The 18,194-nt window shown below is 32.7% G+C and overlaps 1 protein-coding gene across 4 annotated transcripts in view; it reads right to left on the bottom strand.

Annotated features, from left to right (window-relative positions):
- Positions 1-11,987: 11,987 nt before the first annotated feature.
- The window catches only part of LOC149080026 (DNA-binding protein P3A2-like), a 51,410-nt gene continuing 45,203 nt past the window's right edge, over positions 11,988-18,194 (bottom strand). For all 4 annotated transcript variants that reach the window (XM_089238965.1, XM_089238963.1, XM_089238967.1 and 1 more), the window contains exons 10-11: positions 13,934-14,147; positions 11,988-13,031 (exon numbers count right to left, since the gene is read on the bottom strand). In XM_089238965.1, the coding sequence (XP_089095091.1) occupies positions 12,853-13,031; positions 13,934-14,147 (393 nt within the window). In that variant the 3' untranslated portion in view covers positions 11,988-12,852. The remainder of the gene's footprint in view (positions 13,032-13,933; positions 14,148-18,194) is intronic.

Raw genomic sequence — 18,194 nt, forward strand, 5'->3', positions numbered from 1 at the left:
AGCGTAACATACCACAAAAATACAGGTCTGTGTTCGGCAGTGATCCCAAGTCAGATTTTTCACGGGCCCTTCTGTGAATTTATAGCTTGAACAAAAAAAAAAGAAAGAAAATTGTCCCAAGCCCTGTCAGCCCCCACCCAAGTGACGGCCATGCAGTTCGGACTTTATTTAAAATTAATGCTTTTTATATATAGACATAACAATCAGTAAACGCCTAACATTCTATCAGATTGTCTCGATGAATCATGGGCAGAGATACAGAAGGAAGGGAGCAATGCTCCCCAGCGTCAATTACGGAGCCGGTATATGCATATACCGGGTGCATATGTAATAGGGCGTTTTACTGGTGAACCGTTGTGTAGTAGGGGCATACTTCCAATTTGAAAAAGTATCCAAATAATGTGTAGTAATCAGATATGTCATTCATGTTGCAAGGGGTTGTATAGCTATCAAAATAAAAATATCAACTTTTTACAAGGTTCCCGTGTGCCCAGAAACACGATTAGAAAGTTGTTGCTGTCTCTCCTGATGCCAATTAAAAAAAATGCCACGTCTTTACGAGCAATATTCAAATTAAAAAAAAAATTGAGAAAAAAACAGCATTAAATGTGCAGGTAAAATGATTTCCAGCATTTAATGCTGTTTTTCCACCAACTTTCCTCCGTTATTCGAATAGCTCAGGGAATATTGTAAGTGGAATATTTTTAGTTGGAATCAGAAGAGACAGAAAAACAACTTTCTAATTGGGTTTTTGGCACACAAGGATGGTATAAAAAGTTAATATTTTTATTCTGATAACTATACAACCCCTTGCAACATGATTCACATACCTGAGTACTACAAATTATTTGGATACTTTCTAATTGGAAGTATGCCCCTACGACAAATGGTGCGCCAGTAAAATACCATACACCCTACATATGAATTGCCATTATCATTGTGCCCTCCCAGCCTTTCATGTCTATCTCTGACCATGCGATGGATTATGACCTCCCAAGTACCGAACATCGCCAACTCTCACTGAAATAATTGTTATATGTTGCTAAAGAACTCAAAATAGGCTAACCATGACCAAAAAATCGACATGTGTGATCCCGTGACTAAATCCCATTTAAATTGAAACCAACTTAATTACAGAGCAAATTCGCAGTGAACTCTAGGATTTGTTTTGTTTTTACATGATAAAATTATTATAAAGTTATTCAAGTTATCTGTGCCAAATTCAATTTACTCTGTAGCTATCATGAAATGGGCATCTAAAATTTATCACCACCTCTGAAAATCAAGGGTTATTTTTCTGTCAACCAATCCAGATGCTACAGTTACAACATATTCCTTTCACTGTTGAAAAAAAAATGCAATGTGCAAACTTTTTTCATAAATCCCAAAATCCATTTTCTTAAAAGAGATCAGTACTTTCCAATATGCTTTCAGTATCAAGGTTCTGGTGAATGGAATTTTTGTTGTTCGTATAAACTGACATTACTACCCCACCATTCCGAACGATCTCCCACCAGCACGAGGGAAAATAGAAATAGAAACGGAGGAAAGAAAAAGACCCAAGGGAGTGTGAAGGAAAGAGACACTTGGTTTGAGGAGAGGAAAGAAAGAGAGAGGAGAGCGACTTTTGGAACCTAAGGAGATCATGGACTTGGATAGTCCGAGAAAATATAATGAATACATTAATCTCGATTCAAGTTCTACATATCCTTATAACTCTATACCATGTTACTCAAGATAATACAATATTTTATGATTTTAAACTTTTCATCTCGCTCGTGACTTTTTGACTCAATTACTATGAAACCAACAAACCTGTGGGGTCAGCCTGTGGTCTCACATAAACATTTTTTAGAATTTTATACATGCAATTTTTTTTAACTTCCTTAGAGGTTTCAATTTTTTTGTTACAGTAGCTCTGGTATTCAATGAGGGTAGTGTCAATGTTTCCCAATTTTCAGAATATTGAAAAGATTGCTAAGGCGGTATTAAACTATAAAAGTTTTGTTATAAAACTTGAAAAATGCAACCAATAAGCCCATAGGCTACATTCGAATGAATACAACCAATAGGCTTACTGGTTGTTTTTCAAGTTTTGTAAAAAAGATCTTTCATCAAACTTTATAGTGTAATCTCTGTCTAAGAGCGAGTAAGAAAGAGTGAAAATAAAAACACATTTTTCTTTTAATCTAATTCATTTTACTTTTCTTGAATAATTAAACAGCGGGGCATGTTAATTTCAAATCTTGGTAATAAAAATGTATGCCTTTTATATATATATAAAACATGTTTTTACATTAAATAACATCCATCCTATATCAATTTAAAATAATAGTGTATGAGCACATACTTTCCTACCTAATAGAATATTTGTTTCTTTCATCATGAATAAAACCTAACATTTACTCAATTGTGATTATAATTGCATTTGAATCAGACAAATCATTCACACTTTCTTTGGGCATATATACATGGAAGATATTTATTTTTATACTGAACTTAAACATTGGAATGCTAACCAACATTTTTTACATCAATAACATTTTCCTAATTCAGGTATAATCTTTGAAAAATGTAAAAATATCTTTAAAACAATGTTATTTGTTTATAAAAAAAAAGCAGATTTCAGGCATAATGATTTAGCTGAATTTTGAATTCTTGAAACAAAAAAGGTCATTTGAGAAGCAGAAAACTCAGACAGACACAATTAAAATAACCCTGTGTTCATGACAAACTTATCTATAGGATGTTTATTTTTGTGATTTCTATACAAAGTTTACAATATATACAAATTTGCATAACATAGAAATAACTGCCAAGGATTATTATAAAATGTTTTCAGAAAGTAATACATGTATCCTTAGCTTGTATTCACATTTGAATCCCATTTCATGCACAATGCTATAAAAATAAGTAAATCATCAGTAAATTGCACTCGTATAAACACACGACACATACAAGTAGACTTGATTTATATATATATATATATATATATTAATATTTTAGTTTTTTTCCCTCAAAATCATCTTTTAATGTTTTCAAAAAAGTTTGAATTCTAAATTCAAGAATATGTGACTGTGTGTGTGTTTTAAATATCTTGATACTAAAAATCATAAATATTCAAGATGAACCTAAGTAACATCATGCTGTAAGAGAGAGAGAGAGGAAAAAACCACCAGAAAACTTATTACTACCCTTTCTATTGGCGCCCAATTTTTTATCACCTTATTTTGTGTGAATCTTCAGAGTTCAACATAGTCGCAGAAACTTAGATATACTTATAGAGATGATTTACTTATTTATAGGTGAGAGTTCACTCTTGTAATTTCAAAATAAGTTTTATTTCACATTTATGAATAAATTTTTTTTTAGTATGATTTAGAATATTTCAAGTGTGTGTGTATATATATAACCTAGAAAACCGAAGACCCAGCTTCTAAGAGTTGAAGAAAAATTGAATAATAAAAACTTAAGTCTTCTTGTTTTATAATTTGTTTATAGCAAGGAACAGTTTTCTAAAAACAGTTGAACTCTTATTATTAGAAAATCACATTCATATATACTTACATAATTCATTAAAAAACCTAACATACAACAATTGAAGTTACACACTAGAATTATAACAGATGCACAAGGTAAAGAAACAGATATTTACAAACAAAAACAAAATAGAATTTCCTTAGACTAGAAATTGGTATTAGCAGGATCTGATAACGGGGGGGGGGGGGAACCTTCAGGAGGTCATACAAACAAAAATTTAGCTATTTCATCATCACATGGTAATTTATATACAACATTCTTTTTGGAAAATAAAATAAATTTTCACTTCATTTCAAAAATGAAAATTCTGTTAGGACTATATTTAATGATGCATTTTATCCAGTAAATTTCAAGATGAATCTTTATTCTGAATGTTTAACTAATCTGATTTTATCTTTAGTTCTGTATATGAATAGTAAAAACAGAAAAACTCTGCTATAATGAACCATGAAAGATTGAATATTTGATTTGATATATCCAATCTTATAATCACAAAAATTGTGAAAAATATTAACATAGCCAACACCAACAAAAAATGTCAATAACAATAATTATTAAAATATAACTTTTGAAAACAATGATCATCCACAGTTTATAATATCTTTCTTCTAACCAATCACCTGGGCATGTATATACATGACATGGCTGATCGCTCGAATGGTGGTATGAGGTCTGTAGACATGCAGATTTTTGTTTTAATCACTACGGGTATCTATCGGGTAGCAACTAGAAACTAAAATTTACTGTTGCCTGAGGCCAGTATCCATTTTTATGCCTCTCCCCCAGTAATTTTTAATTGAAAAAAAAGGTAAACTCAGCACCCTCCTGCCCACAACCAGTTTCAGCCCTGATGGGTATGTTTGAACATATCTGTCCGCAGGTGAAAGTGAATTATTGTTTAATATAGAGCAGTGGGTGGTACTGAAATGCAATCATATTTTTATTCATAAAAAATACTATTCAAAACGACTTTCCAACATTTCAATGGTTTTTAAAAGGCAAAAATTGCACCTTACCACTTTAAATAATGACTCATTACAAGTTGCACTTCAAACGTCAAAGTATTCAAATATTTAGATGACTGGTTAAGGGGTCAATTGAAATTTTTATATGCATTTCGTTCGCCCTCATTTTCACCATAATGATTATATCAGACAAAAATTTTACTTAACATAAGTATCATGGATCAGATCTTTTGCTGCGGAATACATATCATTAAAAATCAACCCAAAAACAAAATTACCAGCCAAACACATTGATGAGTTCATTATAATAGATTTTTTATACTCTTCTGGCAATTTGTTATGGCCAAAGAGTTTTCTCCAGATAAAATGGTGCTGGCACTAATCATGAAAATATTGTTAAAGCAACTTCCAATCCTTTACCATAAGAAAGGAAAAGTGTTTATACTGCTGGGAAGAAAAAACTTATAATTATGCAAAATAACATTATATGAATGAAGTGGACCAAACATTTAATTCACTATATTATTTTTTTGTAAGTTGGCTAAAACACAGTTTCACCTCAATATGAAGTCTATCAATCTTATACAAGGTGACAAAAAATAAGTGTGTACAAATTTTCTGATGCTGTGACTGACAAAAGTTTAATTATTTGTGATGTAATATTAAAGAACATATTCTCGAGTATAATTTGTGATCTTACTTAACTTTCTGATTTTTACTTTTCATGACAAAAAATGTCTAGTAACTGTACAGCAATCATTGCGTTGTATTAGAAGGACAAACAAAATTTTGAAATTGCAGAATCACTTGGTATTGCCCGTTCACTTATCTGAAGGGTAATTAAGCGATTTAAGGAGCTGGATCATGAAGTTGATTGTCCAGGTCAAGGAAGAAAATGCACTGTCAGCACAACTAGGAACCACCAGCTCAAGGATCATTCGAAATACAGGAATCTATATGAAAAAGATTGCCTGTGAAATGGGCATTAACCAGGAATCTGTGCATTTGATAGCACAACAAAAACTGGGACTGAAGGCTTACAAATTCCAAAAAAATCAACAACTTACTGATGAAAATAAGCGAGTAAGGCTGAAAAGATGTTGTGCACTGTCATGTCAGGCTACTGGTAACCGATGGGATAGCATTCTTTTCACAGATGTGATGCTCTTCACAATTGAGCAAGCGCGCAATCACCAAAACAATAGACACTGGTCTTCAGATATTCCAGGACCATCAGCCATTGCTCAATGTTGTCAAAACTCCCAATCCATTATCATGGGTGGAGATACGGGGGGCAATGTCTCCCCAGCGTCAAAGGTAAAGCTGACTCATCTAATGTATTTGCTAATATATGAATTGACATAATTATCATCATGCCCCCCAGACTTTCAAGTCTATCTCCGTCTCATCTATGTCCATTATGGTTTGGGGTGGAATTTGTTACGATGGAAAAACACCCCTCAGTTTTGTGGAAAGGAAGTGTAAATCAATCAACATGCTTACTAGAAAGATATTTTGCAAGCTGTTGTGCTTTCATGGTTTTAAAAGTATTTAGGAAAAGACGTTTGGATGTTCCTTTTTTATAAAATAACCACCAAAAATTTACAAGGCTGTACAACAAAAACTATTGGTGAAAAATTCACTTTACAGTCTACTAGACTTAGGTGTAAGAGTACACTAATATTTAGAAGAGCCATCTGAATCTCACTAATATGGAAAAACCATTCCAAACTTTCAGTGATAGGCTTTTGGAAGTTTATAGTCATTACCAAGTTACTGGACAAGCAAGCACGAAGATAATTTATATTGATAACTGATAATTTAAGATAATGTTCAAGAGTTCACTCACTGCTAAGCCTCTAATGCAAAAAAAAAAAAGAAACCAAATAATAGTGAAATTACAAAATTACACCCTTTGCAATATCCTTCGAAGCATGTTTTCTGAAATAATTACTATGCCAAAAAAATATTTTTTCAGATGGGTCAATGTGGAATCATTCAAACCATGGTTTCGCTATATTTTTTTCAATCAATTTACCAACATATTGCATGTGCGAAACAAGGGCTGATATTTTTAAACCCTCTGGGGTTTTTTTGATCATTTTTCGGAGAGTATTTATTACTCTAGTATTATTGTTTTTAGAGCATATAGTTTCACTAAAATGAGTTTAAAATTTTGAAAATTGAGGAATTTTTAAAAAAACTTGTGTTCTGCAAAAATGAACTAAATTTTAGGAGCAATATTATTCATTTCAACTATTAAAGAATTTATTGAAATGAACCTCAAATACTTCATTTTGCATTGCAAAAATCAAGCAAGACACCTTAAACTTTTTTTCAGATAGAAATATTTTTTTTATTTTAGATTAGAAAAAAAACTATACTAGTTTCAAGAAAAAATATAGAGAATCTCAGAATTTTTTTTTTAAAGTATAAATTTTCAAACATGGCACCTTATCACTAAAACAAAGTTGAAGGTGGAATATCCGAATAAGGCCCAAGTAATTATGAAATTTTCACAGGATAATTGTTGAGTTACGATATCTCATGAACCTTAGCTGTAACTTGGCGACAGTGTATATTATACTTCCAACTGCTGTTTTTGTTGCCAGTAGATGTTTGTACTCGTGGAGAGTAAGTTATTCACGTCTGTGAGTGTTATGTGATGTCATTTTCAGTTTTTGTTCAACTTTGAAATTAATTAAAGTTAATAATTAGTAATGTCAATCCTATTGCACTTCAAACCATATTGCACTGCTACACCTTGTGAGGTTGTTACGCAAGAGGTTATTGACTCCAGCTGATGTCACTGCATGATCGTTCGACAAAGGAAAACCACATGGCTCAGATGGATGTGAGGTTCAAGACTGACAAATTGCAGGGTCAAAAAAAGATTGGACAAGATGGAAGATGTCCCCAAAGCTACTGTTGAAGACCCACAAACTTTTGGATTTTGTAATGAGGAAAAAAGTACCTCAAAGAGAAAAAGGAAAACATCACTCGCCAAGGCTGCAGTTTCTTCAAACAAAAAAGGACTTTGCTGTAGGTGATGCAAAAGTGCTGTTGCTTATTACTAAAAGCCTTGATGAAACTAACTTTGACTTTGTAAAAATATACACAACAGCCAGAGAAGCTACTAGCAATCTACGACAAGTCATCATCACATCGACTAGACCAGCTGTGGATGAAGTTCTTTCACCTAGAGTGTCGAGAGAAAGAAACTGTTGTGTCTTTCATCAGTCGCTGCAAGAATACATTTATCGCAGCAAATTATGAGCTTTGGAGCATTTTAAAATGTGAGGCTCTTGGCCTAATGTTGCAGTTTCGAATCATGTCAGCACTACAGAAGGAGTACCTGGCCTTCAAAATGGTATGGGATGGCGTACTGCTGGATGAACGGTCAATCGAGCTCATGACAGAAAGGCTGTGAGGATTTGAGCAACATCAGGGGTGGGAAATGACAAAGTCCATTTCAGAGCAGCAAAATATCGGATTCTGAGCAGATATTTATAAATTGGAGCAGTGAAATTAACAAGAATATTTTCGTTAACCCTCACCCCTTTTCAAAATAAAACTATTTAACATTATTTTCTGTGAAGAATCATCATCCATACCAGAAACTGTGTACTTCATAGAAAGTTGTGATGAGTGTGGTAATGAAATGACAACATCCAAGTGTCCCTGAGGACTAATGATGAACGCCAAGAAACAAATTGTCAAAAGACAGTATCCTCTTCGAGAACGCAGACCACCTCCTTTTCTTACAGAAAACTATGTACTACCGGTCAGTACCTTGACTGGTATTAGCACTGTTACCAGTTATAGTGAAGCTGTAATTTTACCTGAAGCGAATGTGACATCATGCTGTGGAGGAAGAAATGAGGTCTCGCGAAGAGAATAGAATCTAGGAACTTAGACCAACTGGAAAAACAGTTCTCATCAACAAGTGGGTTTACTGAATCAAAACAAAAGCAAACGGATCACTTGACAAGGTGAAAGCTAGGCTTGTCACAAGAGGTTCTGCACAGAGAAAGGGTCAAGATTAGGATGATCTGTTTTCACCCATTGCTCATTTCAATATCCTGCACACTGTTCTAAGTGTTGCAGATTCACATAAATTGTATTTTCATCAATTTGAAGTGAAAACAGCTTTTCTGTATGGATTCCTTGATGAGAAGATTTATATGCAGCAACCAGAGGGATATGATAATGGCTTTGGTCGGGTGTGTGTCATCTTTTATGTTTTCTTAATGGACTAAAGCAAGCTCCGAATGCTGGAATTGACTATTCCCCCAGTTCATCATGAAGTTGCATTTTTAACAGTCTCAGGCTGATCCATGTTTTTTTACTAGAAAGACTGAAGAAGAGATGCTTATCATAGCTCTCTACATTGATAACAGATTGGTAGCTGGATCAAGCAAGTCAGAGATAGACAAGCTAATCTTGTCTATCTTGATTTGAAGCAAGAGTTCAAGATAACTGATGGTCCATTAGACTCGTTCTTGGGTGTCCAAGTTCAGCAAAAAGAAAATGGGAACATTTTCATATCTCAAGGCCTGTATACCGAGAAAATACTACATTGTTTTGGTATGGAGCAAGCGGTGGCTACTCACCCGGATATAGCTTTTGCTGTAACTTTTGTGTCTCGAGCTTTGTGTAAACCAACATAAGATGACTGGATTTGAGTAAAAAAAGATCTACAGATGCCTTTGTGGTACCACTGATGTATCGTTCATCTCTACGATCAAACTTCTGTGTTTACAGTGATGCAGATTATGCTGGTGATAAGAGAACTAGACATTCAACTTCTGGAATGGTCTCTTTGTACTCAGGTGCTGCAATCACCTGGTAGTCAAGACTTCAACACAGTGCAGCCATCTTCTCGACAGAAGCTGAGTTTGTATAGTCGCAGATGAAGCTGCTAATGAATTGGTGTGGTTGAAGCTACTGTTCAAGGAGCTAATCAGATTCAATGACTTCTAGTTCTGTATGTGGACAAAGAAAGTGCTATAAAGCTGGTGCAAAATCAGCAATTTCACCACAGATCAAAGCATATTGATGTTTGATTTCATTCAGTGCATGAAAAATGTGAAAATGTATTGTCTGTGACATGGTCCCACAAGGCCAGGGGGCCCGGGACAATTCTCATAATTTTTTGCTTTTTCACACTATACATGAGCCATAGAAGGGCCCGTGAGAAGTCTGAGACCCATGAAAGATCCCAGCCTAGGGCACTACTCCTGGATGTGGGGCCCATAGTGTATGATGTATGTACCATCCAAGATCAAAGGGCAGATATCATGATGATACCATAGTCAAAAGTAATTTTTAATTGTATTCGTAAAGGTATTGGCTTGATATCAGGAGGGAGTGCTGAGTTACAATATCTAGCCAACTTTAGCTGTAACTTGGAGACAGCATGTGTTATACTGCTAACCATCCCATTTTTCTCCCCAGTCAATGTTTGTACTCAGAGAGTAAGTTGTGTACGCGTCTGAGCATTATATAATGTCATTTTCCCTTTTCGTTTCTCTTTGAAATTAATTAAAGTTAATAATTAGTTATGTCATTTGTATTGTGCTTCAAACTGTTACACTTTGTCTTAGAAAATCGCAAAAATAATCATTTCATAGGTGGAAACTTGTAGCACAAATTTTATGGCTGATACACATCTGGTTTTAGAGTTACACATTTATTGCTGAAATGACAATATATTTTGTGGCCAGATAAATTTCTGGCCCCATAAGGTGGTCCAGATTCAGGAAATGGAAAAAAGGGGAGAGGATTTTTAATTTTTTTAACCATTCTTTTGAACACTAAATATGCTGCTGAATTTGAATGGCAGAAAAACTTTTTTTTTTTGGATTTCAAATAAAAGCTATGTGATAAAATCTGAATTTAATGTTTTTCTACATATGCAAAACAAAGAGAATGTCATATTGAAAAGGAGGAGAATTCTAATTTTCTTTGGTAAATTGAAGTTAACCTTAACCAATCATGAAAAAGTTTAAGACTTATAGTAGTCTCTCAAAAATCTGATCCTTGAAAGTTTAAGTTTCCGGATAATCTGAGGTATTAAAAATTTTGGAATTTCCTTCTTGAGACCCTTCACTTTTTCTTCTTCCAAGAACTCAACCTCTTAATTTTTTGAGGAATACTAGGTAATACAGTAATTTTCAATTTGAAAAGGACAAGGAAGCCCCCCAGCCCTATAATGGGTAACTGGTGTAATAAAATATTAAACTCCCCTGAATGGACGTAAACCATTTTAACTTTTGGGGTGGGGGGTCGCTGAGAAAAAGGAAAGTTTAACCATTTCCTTCGTAATGGTGGACAATATCAAGATTTCCTAATTGCTTCCGTTTAATCATTGGAAAGGCAGTTGAAAGTTTATCAGTCTCTGAGTTGTACATCATCAATCCCATACCCAACTCTTCTCAATCACTCGCACCCTTTCACATTCATTTTTTGAAACACATTGTATGACATCTTATTTAAGAATAAAAATACAGTAAGTATGCTAGCACTGCTTTTGCTTGTCTTTTCAAGTAAAACCAACATTTAAAGCATTTTTTTGTTTTTTGGATTATTCAAGTTTTTCAATAATCCGAGGTAGCCTCGGTCCCATCCACCTCAGATTATTGAGACACTACTGTATCATAGGAAAAAAAAACAAAAACAATTCTGTTAAATATGGCACATTTCGTGGAAGTTTTGATGAATTTTTTTTCAGATAGCCAAAACAAAAATAAAAAAAAAATTAAAATTAAAAAAAAAAAATTGGTGAAATCCTGCTAAAATAGTAATTTTTGATATCACTAGTAGCATCAATAAAAATGTCACATATCCCACATAACTTGTATAATTTCATGCTGTGTGACCTTTAATTAATATATTAATAGTGTCTGCCCACACCCTACAAATGGCAGCCAATATATGTTTTCTTCTTAAAAAAAACCAAAATACGGAGTATTTCACTTCATAAAAGGTTTCTGCACTATCACATATAGACATTTTGAAATTCAGAAAGCACTCTGTTATGACATACAGAGCACATGTATGGCACATATATGCATATGGAATGAATGTCTTTGATTTTTCAATTTTGCTTAATTATTTTGACACATTAAAATATGGAAAGTTATTTGAATATTCTCTTGCATGAAATCATATTTTTTTGCCATGTAGAATTCATAATTATACTTTCACAAAAAGGTACATACAACACATCACAATATTTTCCATTACATGCAAATTAAATTTACGTCATGATTACTGTGTATTACAGTCAGAAGTGTACAATTTTTTTTGTAAATTTGTGATTGTCTTTTTAGAAATATTAAATGAAAATTTAAAAAACATTACAAAATACATTTTAATACAAATGAACCATCATTTCTGTTAGCTATCCATTTCTTAGAAAGGTTCATACAATCCAGGAAAATTTTTTTTATTTCTTAATATTCTTTGTCTAATCTTATAAAATTAAATGTATAATATATATATTCATATATAATGATTTTTGTTTAGCCTGCATTATGCATGAAACACACACATGAAAATCAAAAAATGGAATTAGATTTTCTAGTATGCTTGAGCTGAAAAAGCCAAAGGTTTTTTAATATGTTGATGGTTCTCAATCCCTTTCACTTTCTGATTAGAGGAATACAAAGTACATTTGGTCAGGACACTGAGAACATCAGGTCACTGATTATAACCTCAGTAAGTTAAAATACTTGTATATAGTGTTTCAACAGTAATGAAAGTTTCATTCACCTAAATGAAATTTGCACTTCCCTAATTTTGTTTTGTTTCTTGGAGAAACCCTAAAATATTTAATATATGTCCCTCTCCAGAATTCAAATAAGCTCACACATATAATATGCTCACCTAGGTATGTAAATATACATGGATAAACAGTAGCAAGTTCAGAAGCGGAGCCAAATAATAATTCATTCAAATGGAATGCGATAGCAACAGCAATTCATTTTCTATCAATGACACAAAAAACAACTACACCCAAATTATTTTAACAAATTTTCAATGTGTTAGCTATGTTTTTCAGAACTTTTGGATCACAGAGCATTGGTAGGAAACTACTGTTGTACACATCGTGTTAACACATATACAAGTAGGTATGTCTCCATTATATTAGATCATTTATTGTTCAAAGGAACTTTTAAAAATTTCATTACTTATGAAAATGGGAAATTCAGCCACTTTTCACAGTATTGTATGAAAATAATGCACAAAACAGCGTGAATGATGAAGCAACCAGATATGACTTATATTTTGATGATGCATGAATGAATAGCAAAAGTACATAATCACAGTATAATGGATGGCTCTACCGATCTTCCACAAGGGTAGGCTGCTCTTCTTCAGCACCATTTGCTAAACATCTGACTGAGGTAATGCAAGGAGTAGTTGACTGCAGTGACTGAACATCAGTTACAGTGGATATATTAGCCACTAATGTCTGATAGAGTGATGCTGGGATAGTAACCATGCTCGCTACAGGCAAACCTATAAATACAATGCATTACTCAGAGTTTGTATGGTGAGGGGATGATAATACTTACAGGGTGTTTATAATTAAAATTCCTGTGTACTAGAAAAACTACTCACCCAAATACAGACAAATTTTCAGGACATCTTAATGAGATCATGGGAGATTTATGCAATAAAAATAATTAAACTTTTGACCACCAGGTAAAAAAGTGGCCCTTTTTTATATTTTTCTTTTTCCCATGGTCCATATAGCACATATACAAGTTTCAATACATCTACCACAATGGGCACTACATAGATACAAGTACTACCAACACTGTTCAAACCTATTTAGCGCTCGTCGGTATACTGACACTACCCAGATCTATATAGCACCTGTGCTAATGGACACATTCCAATGAAAATTGGTATATATGCTATATGAACCATGAAAAGGAAAATGCAAAAAAAAGTTATCTTTTCACCTAGTGGTCAAAAATTGAACTATTTTTATTACATAATTCTCTCTCCTATGGTCTCATTAAGTTATCCTGAAAATTTGGCTGTATTTGGATAAATAGTTTTTGAGGAAAAACTACTCAGAGTACAGGAACTTTAATTATAAACACCCTGTACATTCAATTTTTCAAATTATTCATTATTTGTTATTGCTTTACATAAAAAAAAATGATCAGATAAGAATAGATAAATTTGTATTTAGTGAAGCTGCAAACAGTTTCAATTAAACTAAAAGTCAACGGGATTAAAAAAAATTTTCTACAAAAAATAATCGATCAATACCAAACAAAACATCTTTGATTTATTTCTTGAAGGAAAATAAAAAAATATAGTTCACTTTATTTTTTTTTACAAACTTTTTATTTTAGAAAAATTATAAGGTTTTAAAACAATGAGAACAAATTTTATGGATATCTTACTGTTTCGAGAGCCATCATCTCCTGTTAAAATTATCTGGCCATCTTGGCTTATCGTTGCTTCTTGCATTGTAGCTACACCCGCACCAGCTGTACCTGGTTTGAGTTCTAAAGCAAATGTGGGTGTTCCAGAGCCCAAGGAGTTCATTTGTGTTGCAGCATTTATAATTTCTTGAAGAGTTTGGTTGGCATTAATTGAAGAATCTGATGTCTGTAACTGAAATGAACATAGAAAAATATTTCATAGTCTATAATTTCAACATTGCGGGTTTACAAGCGCTGTTATTCATAATAAAAGCATAAGTGAAATAAAAAGCTTATGGTGTTAGAATATATGAAAACTTCAACAACTTGTAATTTCTTCCCTAATTTGGGAGTATGTGACATAGGATGGAGATAAAGATGGGGGGGGGGAGAGGAACGGATTTGTATACATGAACTGACACAATCATGCCCTACCCCCAGACTTTCAAATCTATCTCCGCCAATGGTTTATATGGAAGAGTCCACTCCTACATAACTAATATCCTTGCAAATAAGTAAAAAAAAAATCACAAGGAGGTTGAAAGCTTTTGCATATTCTAGTACTCTGTATGCCTTTCATTTCACTTATGCTTTTATTTTAAATAATAGTAAACATTAAATATAAACATTTAGAAGATTTTTTTGGATGATAAAAATTTTTAGACTTTTTTCAGCGTTGCCAAATGAAACTTAGAGAGCTACTTTTCATATAATGTTAATATCAGGGTTGGGTTTTTGCTGACAAAAAGTGGAAGAAAAAAATTGAAAACAATATATCACTAGAAGTACAAGTTTGATGGATACAGTTTTCACACTATTTATTTTCTTCTATATTTCTATTAATATTATTGAGGCCAATAATATTAATAGTATCAAGTGTGGGAGCTTTTCATGTAAGATGTATGTATTTCGAGCAAAACTTATTTGAGCATGGTTCTTAACATGCTCATTTCCCTTAACAAAATGAACGGAAAAATGCTCTATACATGCAAAAAAACCAAACCCCCCTTTAGATTTAGATTTTAACGATCTGCGCTACTTTAGTATTTAACTGAAGAAACATGAACACGAACGGAGAATGTGATAAAGGGTTTAAATTGAATAGATAACTTAAATTCAATTTAACCCTTCAAAAAATTTTAACTAAGAAAAAATTACTTCAGATCATACTTTCCATTCTGTTACGTCTTCGAAAAACTCAAGCAACGCAACAGAGTGGACAAATTAGCTAGCCTAATTTTTTTTAAATATAAATTTAAATGATTGATGAAAACTTTTAGTACATGGAGATATGCTTCAAAATATAATATCACTTCATGCTGATATAGATGAAATTTAAAAAAAAAAATATTTATGATAATGACGTAACAAAGTGGACATCCGACAGAAAAAAATGTGGTACTAAAGACATAACATGAATATTAAGTCGTTTTGCAAAAGTTAAATCCAAAATTGTTGATTAAATATGAAAAGTAAACCTTTCAATGAGCTCAAAAGTGTTACAGATTTAATCTGGGATAAAAATATATCTCCCAAATGACTACAACAGAGTTGACATTTTAAAATGGGAAAAACTTCAGGACACGAAAAAAAAAACTTCTTCATAAAGAAAAAAATTTCAAAATTTTATTGTTAGTAATCTGTGGCACATATATAAAATGTGATTCATAGTTTTTCCCAAAAATTCCAGATTTATACCAGGTCTGTTTGTTTAACACTTTTTTCAAGTTGGGACAGCCAGATTTTCAGGTTTTGCTACAATGATTTTTTGGAAAAAAATTAGATAATATCTGAAACAAATTAAAACTACTACCAGTATGCTCTGAAATTTTGTAAAAAAATTAGTCTCGAAGAAACGGTTTGTACACTTTTCTTCGAAATGATCCATATAAAGCCTATCAAAAATCCTGATGTTTGGTGAGATCTGAACTTATTTTATTATGATGTCTCTTCCGAACTAACTGTCAATATGTATCATGTGTATATATTGTTTATAATTTGTGTTAATTGCATTTTCAATTGGGTTGCTGTTTTTTTTTTTCAAATATATAACATCCATATTTTTATGGCCATCTTTTTATCAGCCACCTCGTTGGGCATTTTGCCTGTTGTGGCGTTGTATTTGTTACATTCAAGCTAATGTAACCAATACGCTTATTGGTTTTTTCTTCAAGTTTTTTGTTTTGTAAGAGATCTTTTGTCAAACTTTTATAGTGTAGGCTACTCCTGGCCTTAAAAATAAAACGGTTGATGTCTGCATAGCTGCCAACTTTTGAAAATGAAAATTTAGGAGATTTTCGTGCGGACCCAGTATATTTTATGCTAAAACCACTCTCTAATAAATACAAAAGGGATTTATCCAAATAAAATAAGGATTTTCCACACATGGAAGTTAAACCCTTGGGAATAAAGTACCTACGCAAAAAACAAGTGAAATTGAAGGCCAAAACTTCAAAATGGTGATCTAAAAAAATAAATGAATATTGTGTTCAATCAGAAACTATGTGAACAAACATTACGCGTGAATGATCCCAAAATCATCGGAAGATGAAGGGAAAAAAAGAGTCAATTTTTACAGAACACTGACTTTTTGTGATGCTTGATGTTTTTTCATTTCACGAGTGATGATGTCAGTCTTTCCATGCCCGATGTTTATGTTCGTAACACAACATGTACAAAAAGGAAAAGTCTGCCTTTTTCTGGAACATTTGATGTAAGGAAATTTATCAGGGAATATAAGTATCTTTACAAAATTGATAAATTGTTCATTTCGAAAGGGGGAAAAAACAGAGGCAAAAGACTTCATGCATTGCATGCAGGCATCTTCAGGAATGCATTTTTTTTTTTAATGTTGTGTCACAAAGACATCTCCCTATGCACCACACAGTATAACATAGGGCCATATATAATGGTACAAGCGAAGAAATTCCTTAGGAATTGTTTTCAGAAGTGGGGATTTTTTAAAATGAAGTAGGGAATTTTTAGGTACCATTATGGATTTTTTATGATTTTTGTAAAAATTTGGGAGATTTAAGAACTTTTCGGGAGGTCGAGGGATAAAGCTAAAATTCGGGAGATTCCCGGAAAATTCGAGAGACTTGGCAGCTATGTATCTGGAGAAATACAATATTAAAAATATCTCTATTAATTCACTAAATCCCACCTGCAGAAAAAAAAAAGATGTAAAAATATTATGAGCAATATTTATTTGAAAAATTATTTGTAAGTGATTGAGCTTAAATTTTCAAAAATATAGACTTATTCTGAAAATTCTTTGATTTTATGTATTAATGCTAAAACAGCCAAAATAATAACATACAAACGTACTTTCTTCTGAGATATATTTTTTTAAATATCAAAAAAAAAAATTATTTTTGATCACCTGGGATGGGCATAGGGGGCTCGTGCCCCCTCTCTTGCATACACTTCTGATCCCAATATGCATTAGGAGGTGGAGGAGGGGCAGAGCAGACAAAATTTTACTGATGGGGGTGAAAGAGATTAAAAATGGCTAAAAATCTGCTGACGCAATACTTGAATGGCCCCAGAAGCAATTATGTTTCTAAAAACATGATCTTAGACATTTGGAGCACATACTTTAGTTTAAAATAACAAATAATTTTGAAGAAATCAACTATAAACATTATCCATAATGTTCAAATATCATCAAATTAAATTACATTTCAAAATTTCAGAAATGATTCTGAGCATTTGACAAGTATTTGTTTGTACAAAGTATATCTCATGGCACAATAAAAACTATACTTTGTGGAATTAACATTTTTCTTGAGCCACAATGGGTATTTTTTTCCACTTGAAGTTAACTTTTTTTTTCTTTTTCAATCAACTAATGGCTTGGTGATGAAACAATAAATGGGTATAAAAAAATATTGGTAAAATACAGAAAGACCTGTTTTCTTTTTCATAAAAATTAAGAACACCACACACACCAAAAAAAAATTCTACCATGGCTAGTTCTGATTCTTAAACACAAAAAAATATTTTTCTCTTATTGAAATCTCTTTTCGTTCTTGACATAAACTTAATCTGCATTCTCAAGATAAGCATACAAAGGTTTTAACAGCTGGCTAAGGCAAAGAATGAATTCAGGAAAGAAAATTGAATTGCCTCTATGGGGAATTGAACCCACATTTTCTCTCATGCCCGGCGAGCACGCTAGACCACTACACTTCAGAAGTAACAAACTTCTTTCCTCAAGTCACCATCTGGTGGCAAAATG

The sequence above is a fragment of the Pholcus phalangioides genome, unplaced genomic scaffold (genome assembly GCF_987345545.1).
Source record: "Pholcus phalangioides strain wild (caught in Gottingen) unplaced genomic scaffold, Ppha-v1.0 ptg000011l_1, whole genome shotgun sequence".
NCBI classification, from domain to species: domain Eukaryota; kingdom Metazoa; phylum Arthropoda; class Arachnida; order Araneae; family Pholcidae; genus Pholcus; species Pholcus phalangioides.